This window comes from Pseudopodoces humilis, chromosome 1 (assembly GCF_049639895.1).
Source record: "Pseudopodoces humilis isolate 2021_Gansu_Grassland_sample_001 chromosome 1, ASM4963989v1, whole genome shotgun sequence".
Classification (NCBI taxonomy): domain Eukaryota; kingdom Metazoa; phylum Chordata; class Aves; order Passeriformes; family Paridae; genus Pseudopodoces; species Pseudopodoces humilis.
This window is the reverse complement of record NC_142200.1, coordinates 85,823,708-85,842,366: the sequence shown is the minus strand read 5'-3', so window position 1 is coordinate 85,842,366 and position 18,659 is coordinate 85,823,708. Positions and strand designations below refer to the sequence as shown.

Genomic DNA, 18,659 nt, shown 5'->3' with positions numbered 1-18,659 from the left:
CCTGTCATGCCTGCAAGGAACAGGTATTAGCTGGTATAAGTCAGTAGAAACCCAGCTTCCCAGAAGATACTAAGAATTTTCTCTTCAGCAGTGCTGAGCACCAGAAATTCCTGCAGAAGGCTTTGGTTGCTGTAGGCATTCAGTGTTTGCCATACTCAGAAGTCAGGGCTCCTCCTTTCTGATGGTTTGGTTTGTGTATTTTTTTCTCATTATGCCTAATAATAATGCTGAGATAAATAGCTCAGTGGAGTAAAATACTGTACCCATCAACAATTCATATAAAAGAGTTATATCTAAATAAACAATGCAAGTATTTGGAAAGAGTCTGCAGCAATATGAAGATGTATTTCTTCCAAATACATAGCATAATAATGGAAGCAAAGTGCACCCAATATTTTATTTTGGCTTAGATGAAAAACCTCATATAAAACACTGTTGACCGTATTTCCTTTTCTGCTCATTAAATGTACCATTCTAGAGAGTTACTGTTTAAATTGCAGAATCTCCAGAACACTTGAATGTGACTTACACCAAAATAAGCTGGCATTGTGAATCTTACATGCAACACCTGAAAAAGTTCTTCTTCCCACCTAACAACCAATACTTCTTTTTTCTCTCTCCTTCCTAAAAAACATAGAGATTTCCAATACAACAGCAATGACACTTCATATTTCTTGGCTATATCTTCAGATAATGCCCTGGACATTGCTGTGCTACCAAGGAATTACTTTTCTACACTTCCTAGAGCTAATCTGTACCATCTCACCATGCAGACAAATTTACCTTGGAAGGTTACTGGTGGTTTGGAAATATTCTTAAGACTTCCAGTACCACTGATATAGCTAGGTTTCCTTCTTGTCCAGGGAAAACTGCCCAAGTGGCAGTGGAAGAGGCTGCCCAGGGAAGTGGTGAAGTCACTGTCCCTGGAAGTGACAATTCAAAAGGTGAGTGCATATGACACTTGGGGACATGGCTTAGAGGTGAATATGGTGGTGACAGCATAACAGTGGACTTGGTGATCTAAGAAGTCTTTTCCAACCCTAAGGATTATATGATTCTATGACTCTTGCCAAAATCCAGTATTTTTAGTTTCCAGAGTAGCCAACTTCACTTCTGCCAAACCACCCCCCCACTTAAGTATTAAATTCATACAAATTACAACCTCTAAAGTTCAAAACTGAAAATAAAACACCAAGGTAGTGTCGCAAGCTAAAACTTTAAAGTACAGTAGGTAAGCTAGAGTGAAACAGAAATAAAAGGCTCTATTTACTTGTCCAATACTCAGAAGAGCAACAAAAGCCTTTAATGTCTTCCCCTCAGACAGACCCTCAGCGATCCTAAAGCTATACCCTTGTTAAAGAGTAACAACTTAGAAAGGGGTAACTACAGAGAAGCCCTAAGCTGAGAACAGACCAAGCACAAAAAGGCACAAAAAGCACACTAAGCATTTCAGTATGCAATGACAAAATGTAAAGAACACTTAAATCTCTACAAGCAGAATCTTGGTGCAGAACAGGTATTTCTTTAATGCCTTTCCTTATTCTACAAGAATCAGAAAATGGGTTCACTCTTGCTGATTTAGGAGAACAGGTTACATGTGGGAATAATTATGCAAATTGGATTTAAAACTTGTGCACAGGCAGAAGGATGTAATTAATCCTCAAAAAAGGGATTTCTTCCCATTATTAATTTTTCTAAAACTGCAAAGCCAAATCCTCTGCAGCACATGCACCCCAAAGCATCACTTGTCATGTTTTGTTTTAGGCTGTCACTGCAGTAGTTCATGTGTCTCTCACACTAGCAAGATGAAGGAAATTGAGGATTGATATGATAAGAATAATACAGTTCTTCCCAACTGTGCCTTCTGTTGTTTGGCTATTCTCTGCAGACTAATTCATATTCTGATCAGAGAATCAGGGTTTTTTATTAACACCATGTACTTCAAAAGGTGCTTCTGTTCATGCATACACAGATACAGAGATTGTTCTTCCCAGCCCTCATTTCCTAGGGACACTCCACAGCTCAGCTGCAATGTCTAATCATGCTACAGATGATGACCATAGAGGCTTAGGCATGATTTTAAAGATCACTTTATCAAAAGCTCTCTGCAAGATGTATCTTTTATATGTAAAACATTGGCACCAGTGTTAAAAGAACTATCAAATAAACTCATGTATGAAACCCTCCATCTTTTTAGCTAACTCTGGAAAAACGAATAAGAGCTTATTTCCTACTAGTTTTGAGATTTTTTTTCTTTTCCCTTTATACTTCTGTTGTTGTGTGTGCACACCAGCACATACCCGTATCTCTGAAGACACATACTCACACAGTGTGTGCTTGGACACAATTTAAATAGAAGTTTATTCTAACATCAAGTGCATAATGTGTACTCACGAAGATGTATTTAACCCTGCTACAGGCATGCACATATTCAGATCCTGTTAATTACCTAGGACTGCCAGCCAGAAACAAGGGTCCCATTAGGTAGACAGAGCACAAAATTCTAATTTGTGTCCTGAAGAACTTTCCATCCTAAGGTAGTTTGGAGAAGAGATGCCAAGGCAGGAGGTACAAGACAACTACAATTGTAAACAGCATGGGAAACAGAATTACTGAGTCACTACTCAGGTCAGAGCCAAAGACTAAAGTCAAGATATTTCCTGTGACATCCTCCCAAACAGCATTCTATTACTCACAGTGTAATTAAACCAATATTGAAAAACCATTGGAAATGTGTAAGGGTTACCCTCCTTACTAGCTACATACTTTTGTAGACAATAAGCTGAAAGCTCTGAACATATATGGACTCCTGTCAAAATCACTAATAGCTGGTTTCACAGAAGCTACGTGAAATCTATTGTTATTTAGATTTCCAGGTTTACTCCTTCACCTAATATAACTTTAATATGGGTTTCAGCATATATATCACTGCTGGAAATGGCTCCATGGCTTATTGAAGCACTCTGTATAACCATAATACTTCATCATTTGGGATGCAATAAAGATCGGTTGATATATTCAGCAGCAAAATTACTCATTTGTGAGCTCTTTGTTTCAAAGAGCCTCAGCCAGTCAAAGTGCAAATATATGAGGTTTAGAGATCAGAGAAAACCGCTGTAATATATGCTTTTTGAAGCTTATTGCAGTTTTTGCTAAGTAATAATTTAGATAGTATCAGGTGTACTTTTACTAGGGTGCAATGGCTTCTGCCTAGGGAAAAATATGCATCAGCAGTAAAGTAGTTCTAATGACAGTAACTGTACAGTGCAGCAGCATTCATAACTGCAAAATCATTTTTTATCTACATCACATAGAAGAGATGCAGTCAAAATGCAGTCAAGACTACAGGAGCTTCTTTTTGTTTAAAAACAGATTGGAAGGAAGCCCCTGGTGGTCTGTTCTCAGTTGCTGGGAATGTCTTTCACTAGTACTGAGGACACACCTGCTGGGTATATTCACCTCTCACCTTCTATACTGCCTCCAAAATCAAAAGTACCGTCTCATCAGTTGTGCTGATGGCATGAAGCAACACTGAGAAGTGGATCAGGGAACTGATACAGCTTTAAGGAACTGAAGAGGAAAAAGCTCCCCGATTCATCTCACAGTGTAGCCAAAAAAGTGGCTCCTGCTGTTCTGTGGAACAGCAAAGCATGACAGCACATGGGAACATGGGCACATGGGAAACAAAAAAAAAACCCTTATAAGGCTTCTCATCCTAAGATTGTGAGAAACAAGGGTCTGGGAAAGAGTGGTAATGAACAGCCCAAGCCCACCAAAACCCTTCAAATGAAGAGAAGTCTCAACTGCTGTCTCTGGACCTGCAGTCAAGAGAGGATATTTGCCAGGTGGATACACTGGTATGTCACATAGCTAGCTTCCAAAATCCCCTGTGGCACTTGCTAGATTTGTTAGTAAAACCCTGGACCTCTCACATAACTGAAAATCTATAGGAAACACACAATTACATCCAGGTTTTAGAATTACCTCCAATGACAAAAAAAATTTTACTGGTGATTAAAGTGTGTGTTAGCATAGACAACTGAAAGTAAGGATGAAATATTTTTGCTCTCTAAATATATCTATATACATATACACACATAGTTCACCCACTCTAAACAAATTCCAGCTGTGACAGTTGTGTACAAAGCAGAAAACTCTCTAACATCCAAAAAAGAACAGCTCAAATCAGCTATTTTGTTTTGAGTCACCACCAATTAAATCTAAATTAAATGTGCTATTGGGATGAGACAAGTTAACAGAGGTGAACAAGAGAGTTTTCAACTATTCTAAGACTGTGAAAACAACACAGAAATACTTTAATTATTTTCAAGGAACATAATGAAAGATTATGGAAAAGAAAGTGAAAGAGAGGAAGAGTGGGTTTTTTGCTAATGAATGTCATAGGCTTGTCTGTACATCCAACTGTTATCAAGGTGGCTGCTAAATGGATGAAATGGATTTACTTTGCCCTTTGGTACTTCAGCAGACAACATAGTACATAAGATAAATATCACTAACTAATCTAGGCAGAAAGGGCTATTGACATTTTTTATTTATTCATTTTATTTACTGAGAAAAGTGCAGGCAGAAAGGAATTAAACTACTGCTGATTTGTTCAGGTTCAACAGAGGCTGTCACTGAGACTAGATTGCAGTGGGTGTGTGGAGGGATGGAAACAGGGTATGCAAGAAAATCTGCATCACTGGTAATTAGCTCAGAGGCCAGCAGCTAGATTGTTGGGAACCACATCCTTTGTCAGCACTTATTTTTACCAAGAGTTTCAGTAATATGCTCTCAGGCACATGGTGTAATTCTTGGGTGGCCCTGTGCAGGGCTAGGAGCTGGACTTTGATGGTTCTCGTGGGTCCCTCCCAGCTCAGGATATTCTGTTATTATGTGAATATCATCTCAGTACAGGCTTCGTCAGAGGCCTGGGTTATGACATGCTAAGTGTTTCACAAATCCAGAAGCAAAACTGGAAGTCCCACACAGCCATCTCAAAATTGATGATAGTACTTTAAAGACTTGCTTTGATGGCTAGTGGTCATAGTGTTTGTGGTCCCTCATACTTGTTGAGCTTTCAAAAGGAGATCAAGAGTAGATGTGCATAGTACAAAACCCTGGAAAACTTACTGATTACCAAGAAAAAGACTTCTGCATCAGTCTCAGCAGTTTTTACCATAAACCAATTCTCCTTTCCTGTGTCCTTCTTCCCTTTTCATCCCATTTCCCCCCAATCTGCTTAAACTTAACTTTAAACCAGACTTTTTCATATTCCTTCAATGCTCAAAGTACAGCATTTCTATATTCCTTTCACTTTGTCTTATACGAGTGTATCAGTGCTTTGGGCTTCTTGTATTCAGTCCCATGTCACTGTCCATCCCATTTCCTCATTCTGAGCCCCTACCTTCTTCTTTCCTTACTGTGTTTTCAGTCAATTTCCTTTAGATGAGAATGGGAATTCAAGTGCTGTTTACTCTCCAGAATTTTGATTGTCGACTTTTTTTACCCAAGTGTTGATCAGAAAAACTGGCTTAGAATAAAGATTTTGCAAGTTGAGTTTGTGGTTTGTCAGATTAAACTCTTCTTGCTTATAATAGTAATTTTTAAAGTTTTCACTGCTTCAGCCCTGCAAGGTGCTGATCACTCTCAGTTGGATCTCAGGAAAAGTGGAGATCTCTGACCTGAAGCTATTTAGGCATTTGGGTTATGTTTGACTGAGCATAGAAACTATCCCATTGATTTAAATGGGACTGCTCACAAGTTTAAAGCTCAGCATGTGCTTCAGTACTTTGCCTGGCTGGGGCCAGAGGGCTCAGGTTCCCAGAGCTTCAATACCAGCACTACCTACAAATGATACAAGATAGAACATCCTGATGAGAAGACCTGATGATCAAGTGATTTCTAACCCAATCATGCAGCTCAGTGCAGCATCTCTGCAATGTAGAAGGTATTTTTTCTCTTTTCCATGTGTATCCAACACCAAAAAAGGGAGTTTTGCGTTGTTCTGCAGAGCATACAGACAAACCTGAGATGACATACAGCACTGTAAGGTTTTATTGACGTTCACTTAAGATGATCTATGTAAGTCACTCTTAGATATTCAACCTTCCCAAAGTCATACCAGTAAAATGTTTATGCTAAAATATCAGCAATCTATTCTCTATTGTACCTCCAAATGCAGACACACACATTATATATCTTCAATTACATTTAAACCAATCAGACAATAAGTCACAGTTGAAGCTATACCTTATTTGTTCTAACATCCAAGTTAAATTTACATACTAATGGTTGCATATTTGGCTGTAATAGATGCGCTACTAGAAAATAAACGTAATAAATGAATAACCATTTTAGCATGGAGTTACCTAATCTTGATGAAAAATATCTGAAAATGCAGCAACCAGGGAATCTACTTAATTTTTATTTGAAAATAACACTAATCACAGACTGAGGAGATAAATATAAATTATATAGAGTAGCATGCTAATGATAGATCAGACAGACCCACCCTGTGCGGTGAATGCAGTAAGATCATACTGGTTGAAATGGATGGTATATACACTGTAGATGCTCTCCTTCTCAAGCATGGAATAAAGTATATAGACTAGGATGGTTTAATTTGCTGAAGTTTTCCCTTACGCTTGACAGTGCATTTTACTTTCAGCATCTTCTAAAGCTTCAGGACAAACTCTGTGTCTCTCAGTAATAATCAGGCTTGTGGACAGGAAAGGTGCACAGGGATGACTACTGTCCCTTACTGCAAAAAGTGCACAGTAAGGTAGAAAAGTTGGACTGTCTAATGGTGTGAACAAGAGGGCTCACATACACAGCAAACAGAGCAAACTGGGCTACTGCGTAAATCCTTTGTCATTAGAACAGGAGCTTAATTCCTGTGGCACACTGAGCAAAAGGCAAATGGCAGCAAGCAGGCCCAGTCTTTGCTATCCTGCACAGGAGGAAGAGGAGCCTGCTTTGATTTTCTTTCCAGTATAATGAATTGCTTCTTTCCACACAACTACATCCTTTTGGTCATGCTACATTTTTCCTCATCACTATTCTCAACTGTTCACTTTCCGAAGGAGAAAGAGCATCCTGGACTAGGGCCACAAACACCATTCTGGCTACAGCTGTGCAGGAGGTGAACAGTATCAATTCAAGTTGTTTGTCAGGTCTCCTCAACCCACTACCAAAGGCTAGTATCCCCTCAGGTCTCCCTACACCAGAGCTGCTCCAGCAGCTTTGTATCTTCTGGAGCCATTAAAATGATCCTGTTTAGAAAGTCCGTGATTTTGAGTTTTGAAGCTACCAGGTAATTATGAAGGAATTGAATTTTGAGGGACTGAGTGTGCCAGCAGACAATAGGATGGAGCAGCCCCTGGAGATGATGGAAGGGTGTGATAAAAAATAGGTGGTGCTAGACTTATTACAGATATTGCAGAATATCACAGATAATGCAGAAATGAGGAAATCAAGAAGACAGCAGTTCCCATATTCTCACACAGGGAGTCCGTAGTTTTGCTAGAAATCTGATCCAGAATCCCTTTGTACCAGTGCCAGAACAGCCATAATCATGCTTCTGCTTGACCTCACTGGAGGCCACAAGGCTCCTCAGCAATCAAAAAAAGTAACTATTTAAAACAACAGCAGCCAGAGACACTGGCAGCATCAAATGAAAGTGACTTCGTGAAGGGAGAACACATCAAAAGTCACTCAACATGATGTGCCACTTGCTTACCTTGGCAGCAAAATGATGGAGGCTCCAGGATCCGTCCTGCTGCCAGAGATCTTTCTTCTTAATCAACACCTCTGGGCACACCACGCTACATCTGAACTGTGAGTGCCTTCCCTCTCCAAATGTCATTTCATTTTTGTACCTTTCCTTGAGAGTTGACAGCCCATGGACTTTTTTTTGTAAGAATGCTGGCTCAGCATAACCCAGAAAGCGATTACATGGAACTGTGCTCAGGGCCCTGACAAACAGAGATATAACACAGCAGACTAGATTGGAACTGAGCCATTTGTTTTATTACATTGTGCCTTGCAGGTTCTGGGTCCTTCCTGCCCTGTCCATCCTCAGCCTTTCATTCCACAGCCTGAGCAAAAGCCCTATGCAAACAATTGACAGCAAGTTACCAGACCCTGATTCCCACACTGCTGTGACTTGTGTCAAATTATAGCTGGAGTGATTTGCTAATCCAAATCCAGGCAATAATCTGATCTGTGGGGAGAAGCACTCTAACACTGCTGTGCTGAGTGGCCACAGTGGTACAAGCATTGTCAGCTTTTCCCAGCAGCTTTTTGACCTACTAAAGCCTGCACACATGTACTGAGCAACCGATGACACAGGGAAAAGTCTGACACATTCAGGCTGTTAAAAGGCATAAGGCATATACTCTAAGTCCCAAGAAAATGCTCCAATTAAAGCAGGTTTTGTGCAAGAGTATATTTAGCCCAGCTAAAGGTTACCGCTGTGCAGTACGGACTTCATGTATTTGAAGAACATTTTAATGAAGAGAAAGAAAAATATTTATGTTGGTGGATCATACTCAGATTATAAGAAAGGATGTGGGGGAGTACCCAAAGGCTGAGAGGTCTCTCTCAGTTAAGCACATAAAGGATGGACATTTACCTGGACCTTCTGAGCCACAGGATTCAATTTCTGTCGTGAAAGACTCTCAAAACACTTTTTGTTCAGTTCAGTCAGGCTGAAAAGTACTGCATGGCCTTGCACGCAGAAAATCTGACACTTTTAAGATTTCTTACAACATCAACACTGGAAGACAGGAAAAAAGTTTTCTTTCAAATATCATATGAATAAACCATGTGATTCACTACTTATGACTTTTGCAAGTAGACAGGAACAGAAGGTCTGCTAACTTGGTTTTATAGCATACCTGCAAAGTAATATAGAACAGAAGAAAAAAAATTGAGATCTTATGATAGCACCAAGGAGTATTTTATAGTGTTTACATTTGAAGTGTCATTAACCCTTTAAAAAACAATGTCAGTATGTACTAGAAGAATGTACAGCACAAAGCTTGAAAAAAGCTCATTGTAAGATACCAGATGAAAGCTGGATATAGACTTGCTTTCAAACAAAAACCCAAGCTTTTGAGAAACCCTAGAGAATAGAGAACCCTCTATTCTCTTATATTCAGATACAGAATTGAAAAATGTAAGCTAAGAGTTGGGGAGAATTACCAAAACTGAAGATGAAACATCCAAGTCAAGTAGGTGTGCATGTGTATTAAAAGGGAAAAGCGGAAAAATGAAAAAAAAAAAAGGAGAAAAAAAAAAAGAGAGAAATAATTAAAAAGTCCCTGAGCAGTTCTTGACACCAGAGGAAAAAAAATCTGTTTCTAAAATATTTTCCATACCTTTTTTTTAGGAGAGAAAGGACCAAAAGTAAGGCTACCAAACAGCACTAATTAAGAAAAAAAAAAATTTAAAAATCACTTTTAGCTTCCTAGAAACCATGTACTTTCCTCTGGGCTTATCCACAGTAACCTGTGCCTTTGACATCTTTAAGATTGCTTCACTACACCTGACTTACCTAAAACTGAACATGAAAGCTACATGCAACTTAAAGAAGCTAGACACCCAGCCTTCTCTTTGACTCACCTTCAACATCAGTACATACCATTCCAACAATCTGGGCCTTTCCTCAAAAGCCCAATCTACTGCTAATATCAATTTGAAGATTGGATACACAGTTTCAAAGCAAGCAAGAAATCTCATGTTAGCTCCATCAGATTGCAATCCATAAACCAAGCCACAGGCTCAGGAACAAAGGCAATCAAAAAGATAAGGGCTGAAAAGGAGACTTGAGCATTTTTTCATCAGAAAGAACAACAAACATTCTGTAGGAGATCAAGGAAACCTACAAGCAGATACACCTTCAGGAACAGTGGCAAAAATCTGTCTTTCTGTAAGATAATGAACTACAAGCTGAATGCACTAATGCCAGTTATCACGGAACGAACAAATAAAAAAACCCAACCAACCAACCAAAAAAATCCCCAAACAGCTACCCAAACCAAAAAAGCCAAAACTATCCCCCAAACTTATATCAAACAATATTTTGATGCTACCGAACAAGATATGTGAGAATTGCCATGAATTAAAAACAAATCGATGGATGCTGCTACTGATGTGGAGACTACTCAAATGCCATCTATCACTGCTGACTTCCCCTTTAATAATTCCAATTCTTAAAAAAACATAATCAAACTGTACACAAAGAAACCAAACAAAATGGTCAAGGGCAGCTGCAAAAAAATATTTTACTGCTTTAGCACTTCAGACTTCATCAAGCATCTATGTCAGCTCAATTCCACCAAAGACCAGCTGACACCACCTGACTTGAACCTCCCCATGCTCCTGCTGAAAAGTGTTATGGAAGTAGCATTTCCACTCAATCCAGTCATGCCTGATTGCTTTGTAAGTACAAAAAGCAAGATGAGGTTGTTAACTACAAAAATCACCTCAGCAGAGGAGTTACAAAACAAATACAAGCAGAGCCTGCACTCTCCCCTGCAATAGCCAGGAGAAAAGAGCTGACATTGAAGATGGCAAGGCACATCCACAAAGAATTTGCCAAAGCTTAACACTGCCACTCACATTGACATCAATGATTGTGGAATGAAAACAATGGGAAAAACAGAGAATGTGTTATGATCTTTGAATGCTTTGCATCAAACACATATTTATACTGAATCACAAACACAACTCAAGGACATAACCAAACCATAACATGACCAAATCACAGGCCTAAATCAATCCCTATTCTGGTTATATTTTAAAAAGCTAAATATGTGCTTAAGCATTACCCAGAACAGGGATGTTGACTGGGTATCAGCAGGAACTTACAACATTATCTGGTTGAAAAAAAATGTCATTATCAGAAGTTGGATTTTACTGCAGTACATCAAAGAATCATGATAGCTGTAAAGCTGTTGCTTTAAAACCTAATCTTTTAATGACACAGTATTTTATTTATGGGATATTCACTAGGGATGTACATACATCACAGTAAATTATTCTTTTATATATATATATATATATATATTATTTTACCTGAAACTTTATTTTTTGCCAAATGTGAGGCCCAATAAATTGTTTCAAGAAGCGTTCATCTTCACTCCAGAACAGTCGGATGTCAGGGATATCATACAGGATCATGGCCAGCCTCTCCAAACCCAAGCCAAATGCCCAGCCAATTTTATCCTGAGCACCAGCTGCAACACACAAACGAGATAAAAATTCAGAGCTTAAGTTCACAGCATGGAAAATTACTGATAAAATGTTCACCTATTTATTAAGAGGAAATAAAGAAAAAGGTGAAATGGCAAACCAGAAAATCTTATAAGTAACTGCCAAATGAATGATCTAAAGTCTATAGGACAGATCCTACTTAAATCAAAAACTGCAGCAAGACTGAGCACATCACTGAATCAGGAACCAAAAATGGCAATAAAACAAAGCCACAGCCTTGACAATTTGTGTCCAAAGTTTCAGATAGGCTTGAGAAATGCTCAATAATGCTATCCATCACGACCCTTTACTATGCTTAGATCTGAGCATTTCCTCACTTGACTCTGCTATGTTTTATAAGACACATAAACATGAATTCCCTGTTCAGAGTATTTTCCTTGGTCTGACAGACCAAGTCAAGCCTATAGAGCATTAACATCATTACCAACATTTCAAAAGACCATAATTGCCTCTTTTGAGGCTTCTGGAAGAAACAGAGCAATGGGATGTGAGGCGCCGTTGCATTAACATCACACCTCCAACCAGGGAAATCCTGAGCTGCTGCTCCTGGGAAAAGCCACTGCTCTCATGAAAGAAGTCTCTTTCATGCAGCACTAAATATAAAAGGACAAGAATATTTAATAAAGAAAAGCTGTACAGATATTAATGATGCAACATTTCTGTCAGGAAAGTAAATATTAATACCTTCATTTATAGGGCAGGAGCACTGATTCATTCAAACAGGGATCTTTTCAACACAAGAAACTAAGTCTATGTTTAGCCATCGTTCAACTGATTTTTAAATAAGCTGAGGGCCCAGCAGCCCTGGCAAGGGCTCAGAGCTTTTAAAAACTTAAACAAATGCCTAACTAAATAGATATGCTGAAAGGACGTGCGCATGTGTGACAGATTTGACTCCACACCATCAGCACTTGTGGTGTGCTCTTGAGTCACACAACATCATTGCACCAGGGCCACAGCAGCCTCACCAGTATCAATTTAAACTAATATTTTGGAAACTTTGAACTCAGCAGCTTCCCCATCTTCATGCATAAAGCTGGAAGCACAAGTCTTCTTTCTGACCCTTGCCTCTGCCATCAGAAAGGAAACAGCTCCCATTATTTGGGCACTGATGACAGACATCCTGAGTTATCCTGTTGTGTCCAATGCTGAGACTAAAGAGGCCTGAGTTCTGTTCAAATAGAGGAAGGCATACCAAGCTTGGGAAAAGAGACACACTCATGACTTCAATTCCATTAATTCACTTGAACCTGACTATTTTTCTGGAATAACAGGTCCTCAGCAGAATCTCTCTGTCTCAGCTGCTGTGTCAGCAGTATCACACCACCACAGGAGTTACATCAACTCATCAGAGTATTTAATGGACGAGTCAGGATGTTCTGCCTGTCCCGTCTCATGTGTTCAAAGGCAAGATTTTGAACTTCCTGACATTCGAAAGCAGACAGTTCATCAAATGAACTGTGGAAGTCCTAAGAAATAGAGGACTGGGTGTGAACTCAAAAGGTACCTCATGGCAGAGCTGCTCCAAACAGTGCTTAGACCAACCAGCAGACTATGAGCTAATCTGACTCTGAAAACCTACAATGCACACTGCATTACATGAAGAATTACACAACTTGCTTCTGTTGATTTTTTGAGAAAGCAGTGTGACTACAAAGAATGTATCACAATTTGTATTTGGGTGGGATTTTGAGTTTTGACTTTAAGCATAAACCATAAACTGTTTCTCTTCCATGCTTCTCTCTATACACCCATATATTAAAGTAATTACCTTTGTATGGCTGTGAAGAAGGGAAGATAATTCACTGTAATGGTGGTGCTTCTTCAGACTTCCACCCTGTCTCTCCTAGATCAGTAACTCCTGCCTCAGTGACAGAACTGCTGTTCATTTCAGAAGTATCAGATTTTCACATACAGATGGACATTTCTGTAGGCCAATCCCCTCCTCCAGAGGTAAAGTAAAGCACCAGAAGCAGTATCCATGAGGGTTCTGAATGGTCACTGCTTAATCCCATCAGAGGCATTAAACCTGAAACCTATGAATATTTTACATGATGGGGGTAATGATCCTCCTTCCCAATATTAGTGATGATTACTGGTAGATCAGACAGGAAAAACAAAGAAATGACAGAAGATAAGAACAGGTGTATATTCTGATTAGCAGAGCTTTGCATTTAAGACTTGGGCTTTTTTAATATTTTGATATGAGAATGGTTTCCACTGTAACATTTTTTTCCGTATTTCCTTATAAGGAAACAAACTTGAACTCTGCAATGAATATCTTGGTTTTATATCAGCAACATCTTTCCTGTTCTGGTTTTCTTGCTTGGTTTGTTGGGGATTTTTTTAGAAGGACTGGGGCACATCACAGATTTTTTTCACTTTGTAGCAGACAAAAAAATTCTGCTTTCTGCCTAGCAGCTCAGAGCAATGTCATCTGTGCTATGATTAAACACCTATACACCAAATTGAACTTGTCTTTTGGATGATCCTTGTACAATTACCAGCCTTCAAACCACAAACTTCTCAAATGTCTCCAGTGAAAGCTGTGTCAGTGAAGAATTACCTTGACTCAGACAAAAAAAAATTGTGAGAAAAATGAAAATTCAGATTATTAATATTCCTCCTCTAATCAGCACTAGCCAATCTCTGCACTCTGAATCTTCAGTTATTTTGTCTCTGACCTCTTCTCCAACTTTCTATTTGTAAAGCTCCAAGTCAATGCAGCATTGATTTAAGTCATCTGAACAACTACCTTGGGGGATTTAACAAGATTAATGCACGCTTCTAAACATATTTCTGACTGGAAATGATCAGGTGACTTGGAAATTAAATGAGCCAGTAATCATCCTGTTGAGTGAGGGAGCAACCCATAGCTTTCCCAACACAAATACATGTTTAAATGCACCAAATTTTGGCAAGTATTATGCAAAGAAGTCAAGGGAATGTGAGTCAACAAGACAGGAGGAGTGAACACAGGACAACATTAAATGTGGCAAGAAGCAAGTTGAGGTTCTGATGAGGAGACCTGGCCAAAGAAGCAGATTCCAGGGACCTGGTGGGGCAATCATAGCAGCACTGCTTGAAATAACATAGCCCCACAGATAAAGCTTTCCTGACATATGAGCTTTCCCCAACTGGCCATCAAAGGTTTTTACACTGCCAGGTTCCTGCTGCCTCACATGAAAAATTTGACTCCCCACCAGAAGAAAATTGCTGGAAGCTTTGCTTGTCAGGTAGCCAAAGATGGAGAAGGAAAGGATAGAACAGTTTGAGTGGCTTCCCACACTGAGGGCTAGTACAGCCCAAATCTGATGTCAAAAGGTTGCATCATTGCAGATTGCATCTCTGTCTTACAGAGAAGCCCAAGATTCCTTATCTTCCTTGATAAGTCATATCTATTTGTCCTGGACTTCAGCTTTGAGCCCAGGTGAATCAGTTCACGTGTAATGTAGACCAAGCAAGTCATTCTCCATAAAGCAATGTTAAATGAAAGTTAAATTTGCTCAGTCAGGATGCAAATCTTCCCAATTATTCACTAAAGCAAAAATAATGATTTGGCAGAATTAATGGATTATATTGCCCTGAATCCTCAGAAAAAAACACAGACAGAAACACTCACCCTCTCAAGGAGTGTGAGGCAAGACATTCTGCTCTGTACAACGATTTTAACACATAATTTGCAGCATAGTATTAGTAACGGGTTGACAAAGCCTTTTTGGTTTACATTCCAGTCATACTTATTTTTATATCGATACCAGCTTTTATTTAAGAGTATTTGCTACTTCTGTAAAACTGCCAATAAAGAAATCTTTCTTTCAATAGACTCTAAATTGGGTCTTCACATTGTCATACTCAGCAGTTACTGAGAAGTGAAAGAAATTAAACTCTGATCTTGGATTGAGGCAAAATCATGAATACACAATGGCCTGAATACAAGGTATTCTTCACAAAATGCACAAAAATTAATACACCCAAAGTATGAGTAGCTGAAATCTGGGATGAGTTCCAGAAGCAAAGACCTGAATTTGATCTCCTTCTTTCAGTCCAAACTATGACTGTTAATGGAGCCAGTTCTAAAACTAAAATGGTGGGAAGAGGGGTGAACAGATTCTCAAGGGCACATGGATTACACATCATGTTTTACAAAACAAATCAACTTTAAGCTGTTTAAAAAGTAAGTTATAGACATAATGAACATGCAACTTGACACAAAACACCACGGGTTCTGGAAACAAATGCCAAGGCCCAGATTTGAGTTCTATGTGATTAATGGACAGCTTACGAATCAGGCTTTGAAAAACAGGTTCTGCATAATAAATATTTACTTATTTCTAGAGACTAGGAATGCATAGTCTACATAACTGCCACAGCAATGAGGCAAACATTTTCTTGTGTTAAAAACAAGTAATTTTAAATTATTTCCTTATTATTTCCATAAATTATTTCAGATAATCTGTTGAGATAAAACTCCCATATGTTGGGAGTCAAAAGTTTTACATGGAAGAAGGTAAAAAAAAAGGCATCAGTCTAATAGAGAAGACCTTCTGAAACTGCAAGGTCATGTGGCTAGGTTGTTGAGCAACCGAGGCCAAAAAGCTTACTGAAGTTTTCTCTGAACTCCTCTCCAGTGAAAGCAAAAATCAAAACCATCACAGTGTTCTCCTGTAACTCAGTTAAACTGATGTATTCAGGCTCCTCTGTGCAACTCAGTTTTAATTACATCCTAAAATGAAGACTTGGCATTCAGACTATGCATGCTAAGAAACCCACTCTTCAAGAGCTCAAGAAAAGAAGTAAACATTTAATTATGCCCATTCTATGGAAAGAGAACTTATCTTTCTAAATCTCATGTGTGGAATAATTATCTAATAATAATAGTCACTTTGAGACCACAGCTATGTCTCCTGGGTCAGACTGATCTGTTCTGTTCTCTCCATTTGAAAACTAAGCAAAAAGAACTTTAAAGGTTTTGAATAAAAACTTTTCTACTAAGTGTGTTTATTTTTGTTCTATAACCAAAAGAGCAATGTATAGACTAAAAGAATAGCCTGCTTAAAAAGTTGACCCAGGGAAGCCATCCACCAGACTCTACTTTCTTCTAAAATGTAATTAACATTCATTCTACCATTTTACCAATATTTCAACAGGTCTAGTAGCTGGGAAGAAAAACATTTCTGAGAGGGCGAAACAGATGACCAGAGCAGAAGAGGACAGGAAAACTAGATTAGCAAGAGGGAAGAGTGAACCAAAGCAATAAGAAGGAGGAGCTTTCCCTATTTTTTCCCACCTCCAACTGATATTTTTAATTTCAAATTGTTATGTCTTTCTGCTTCTGAAGTTATTAATTTCTCAGTCCTCCTTCCTTGCTCCTTTCCATATTCCTACTTTTGCCCAAGTCCATCTCTCTGATTCCTGCAAGCCCTCCTAAGCATTCCCAACAAAATCAATGACAAATCCACCATTGAACAGAATCTTACTTAAACCCTAGGATATTTTTTCAGAGTTCATAACCATATACTGCAATAGCATTCTACCTTTCAAATTATATACAATAAAGTATCCACTTAACTCACAAGAGCAGTACAAGACATTAGCCATTAATTATAAGTACTTTAATGTTATATGGTTTTCTTTTTCTCTACATTTCAGTCTGTATAGCTGAACAAATGGCTTGCTTAGCTTTTGAGGTTTTTTCCTTACCCCTGTCTCAAGGCTGAACATTTTCCATGGATGACAGTGCAATTTGCTGTCCTAAAAATTAATGGTCTCATTCGGTCTTTTTCCCCTAGCTCTGCCTGCAGGCTACAGTATTGCTCTTTTTGTTCTTTGTATGTAAAAGCAAACTCTAATTCCTTTCTGTATGCTTTGTTCATTCAGGAAAATCTGGATTTTGAGGGTCGGGGCCTTTTAATATCTTCTAATACTGCTAAATCTCCCTAGACACTGGGGCCATGGAGATTTGAAAAAAAAATAAATGCTATAAAGAAATACATAAGGGACTCCCACTTGAGAGAAAGACCAAGCCAACAAGTTACAGTTCAGAAATTCAATAATGAATCTCATTTTTCAGGGTGTAAGTACAGCTGGACAAATTCCCTTCACATACATTCATCGCCCCTAGATGCAACTTTCTTGGTAAAATTTCACCAAAGTTGACTGCTTAGTGTCTTAGAAAATGGCCTTTTCTTCCAGAACAACAGACAGAGTAAGGAACAAGAACACAAAGATCATCACAACATTGGACAATCTTCACAAGATTAAGACATCCTCAGAAGAGGTAGGAGTTTATCTGTCAAACCACAGGACACTGTGCATGTTTGATCTTCCTGTTCAAGAATCAGAACAGCCAGGACACCTGCAAGTATATAAAAAGGTTAAAAAGTATGTTCAGCTGACAGCAGCATACTCTCATGATTACTCCGAATGCTTGACATTGCACAATAAATTCAACTTCCACAGGCAGGGACTGATACCACATTTTGTTTTTCTACAGCATGTACCATAAAGAAGCCTTGAGCTTATGACTAGCATTCCTTGGCTTTGCAATATATAAAAATAATACACAGATAAGGTTTATGATTTAGCTCCTCTGCCACAAACTCATTCTTGGAAAGAAAGTCATGAAAAGCCTTATAATCACTTAGGCATCACTTGCCTTATAACTGGAGTTGGGGTAATAGTCCTTCCTTTCTAGAATGATTTAGGTAAGATGCATAATAAATGTAAAACATTGAATTTCAAAATCTTTCTGTCAATAGTTCTTCGGTATTCTGATGGTAAAATTAAAAGATTTCATACTGAAATACAGCATTTATAGTCCAACTTCAATGAACTCCAGCGCATTCCACTACATGTTTTGTATCAGCTCTGACAAAGTTCTGGGTACACACAATTTATTTATTTTTAAGAAAGCACAACATAAAAGGTCCAGGTGTATTTAAATGTATTGTCACATAGCACAGGATCAAAAAAAATTTGTTCAGAAGCATTATTCCCAGTTTCCTTTTCTTCTTATTAGAGAACTACTCCATCAGTTCTGTGCTATAACAGCTTGAAGGACACTTCTTACTTTTGCTCATAAAGGAGTCTTCAAAGAGTGGCTTCCCAACCCCCGCCTACTCTGATCCCCCATCTTAAAAAATTTGACCATTGCATGTTCCTGGACAAAATATTTTCTATCAATAGGTCTCATGTTATTAAAGACATAGATGTGATTTAAGCATGTAATTACAGACATTAGCAAATGAGATTTGAAGACAATGTCACAAAAGACCCTCTTGCATTTTTCTCGATGTTGCTCTTGAGTTCAGTGTTTCCAGTTGGCATGTGTCAAACCTGAACACCTGCAAATACCTTTATCTGCACCTGTAACACAG

At 38.6% G+C, this 18,659-nt stretch overlaps 1 protein-coding gene across 2 annotated transcripts in view; it reads right to left on the bottom strand.

Moving 5' to 3' along the window:
• Positions 1 to 18,659, bottom strand: part of FARS2 (phenylalanyl-tRNA synthetase 2, mitochondrial) — a 230,105-nt gene that overhangs the window by 82,361 nt on the left and 129,085 nt on the right. For both annotated transcript variants that reach the window (XM_088063477.1, XM_088063484.1), the window contains one exon: positions 11,083 to 11,243. In XM_088063477.1, the coding sequence (XP_087919603.1) occupies positions 11,083 to 11,243 (161 nt within the window). The remainder of the gene's footprint in view (positions 1 to 11,082; positions 11,244 to 18,659) is intronic.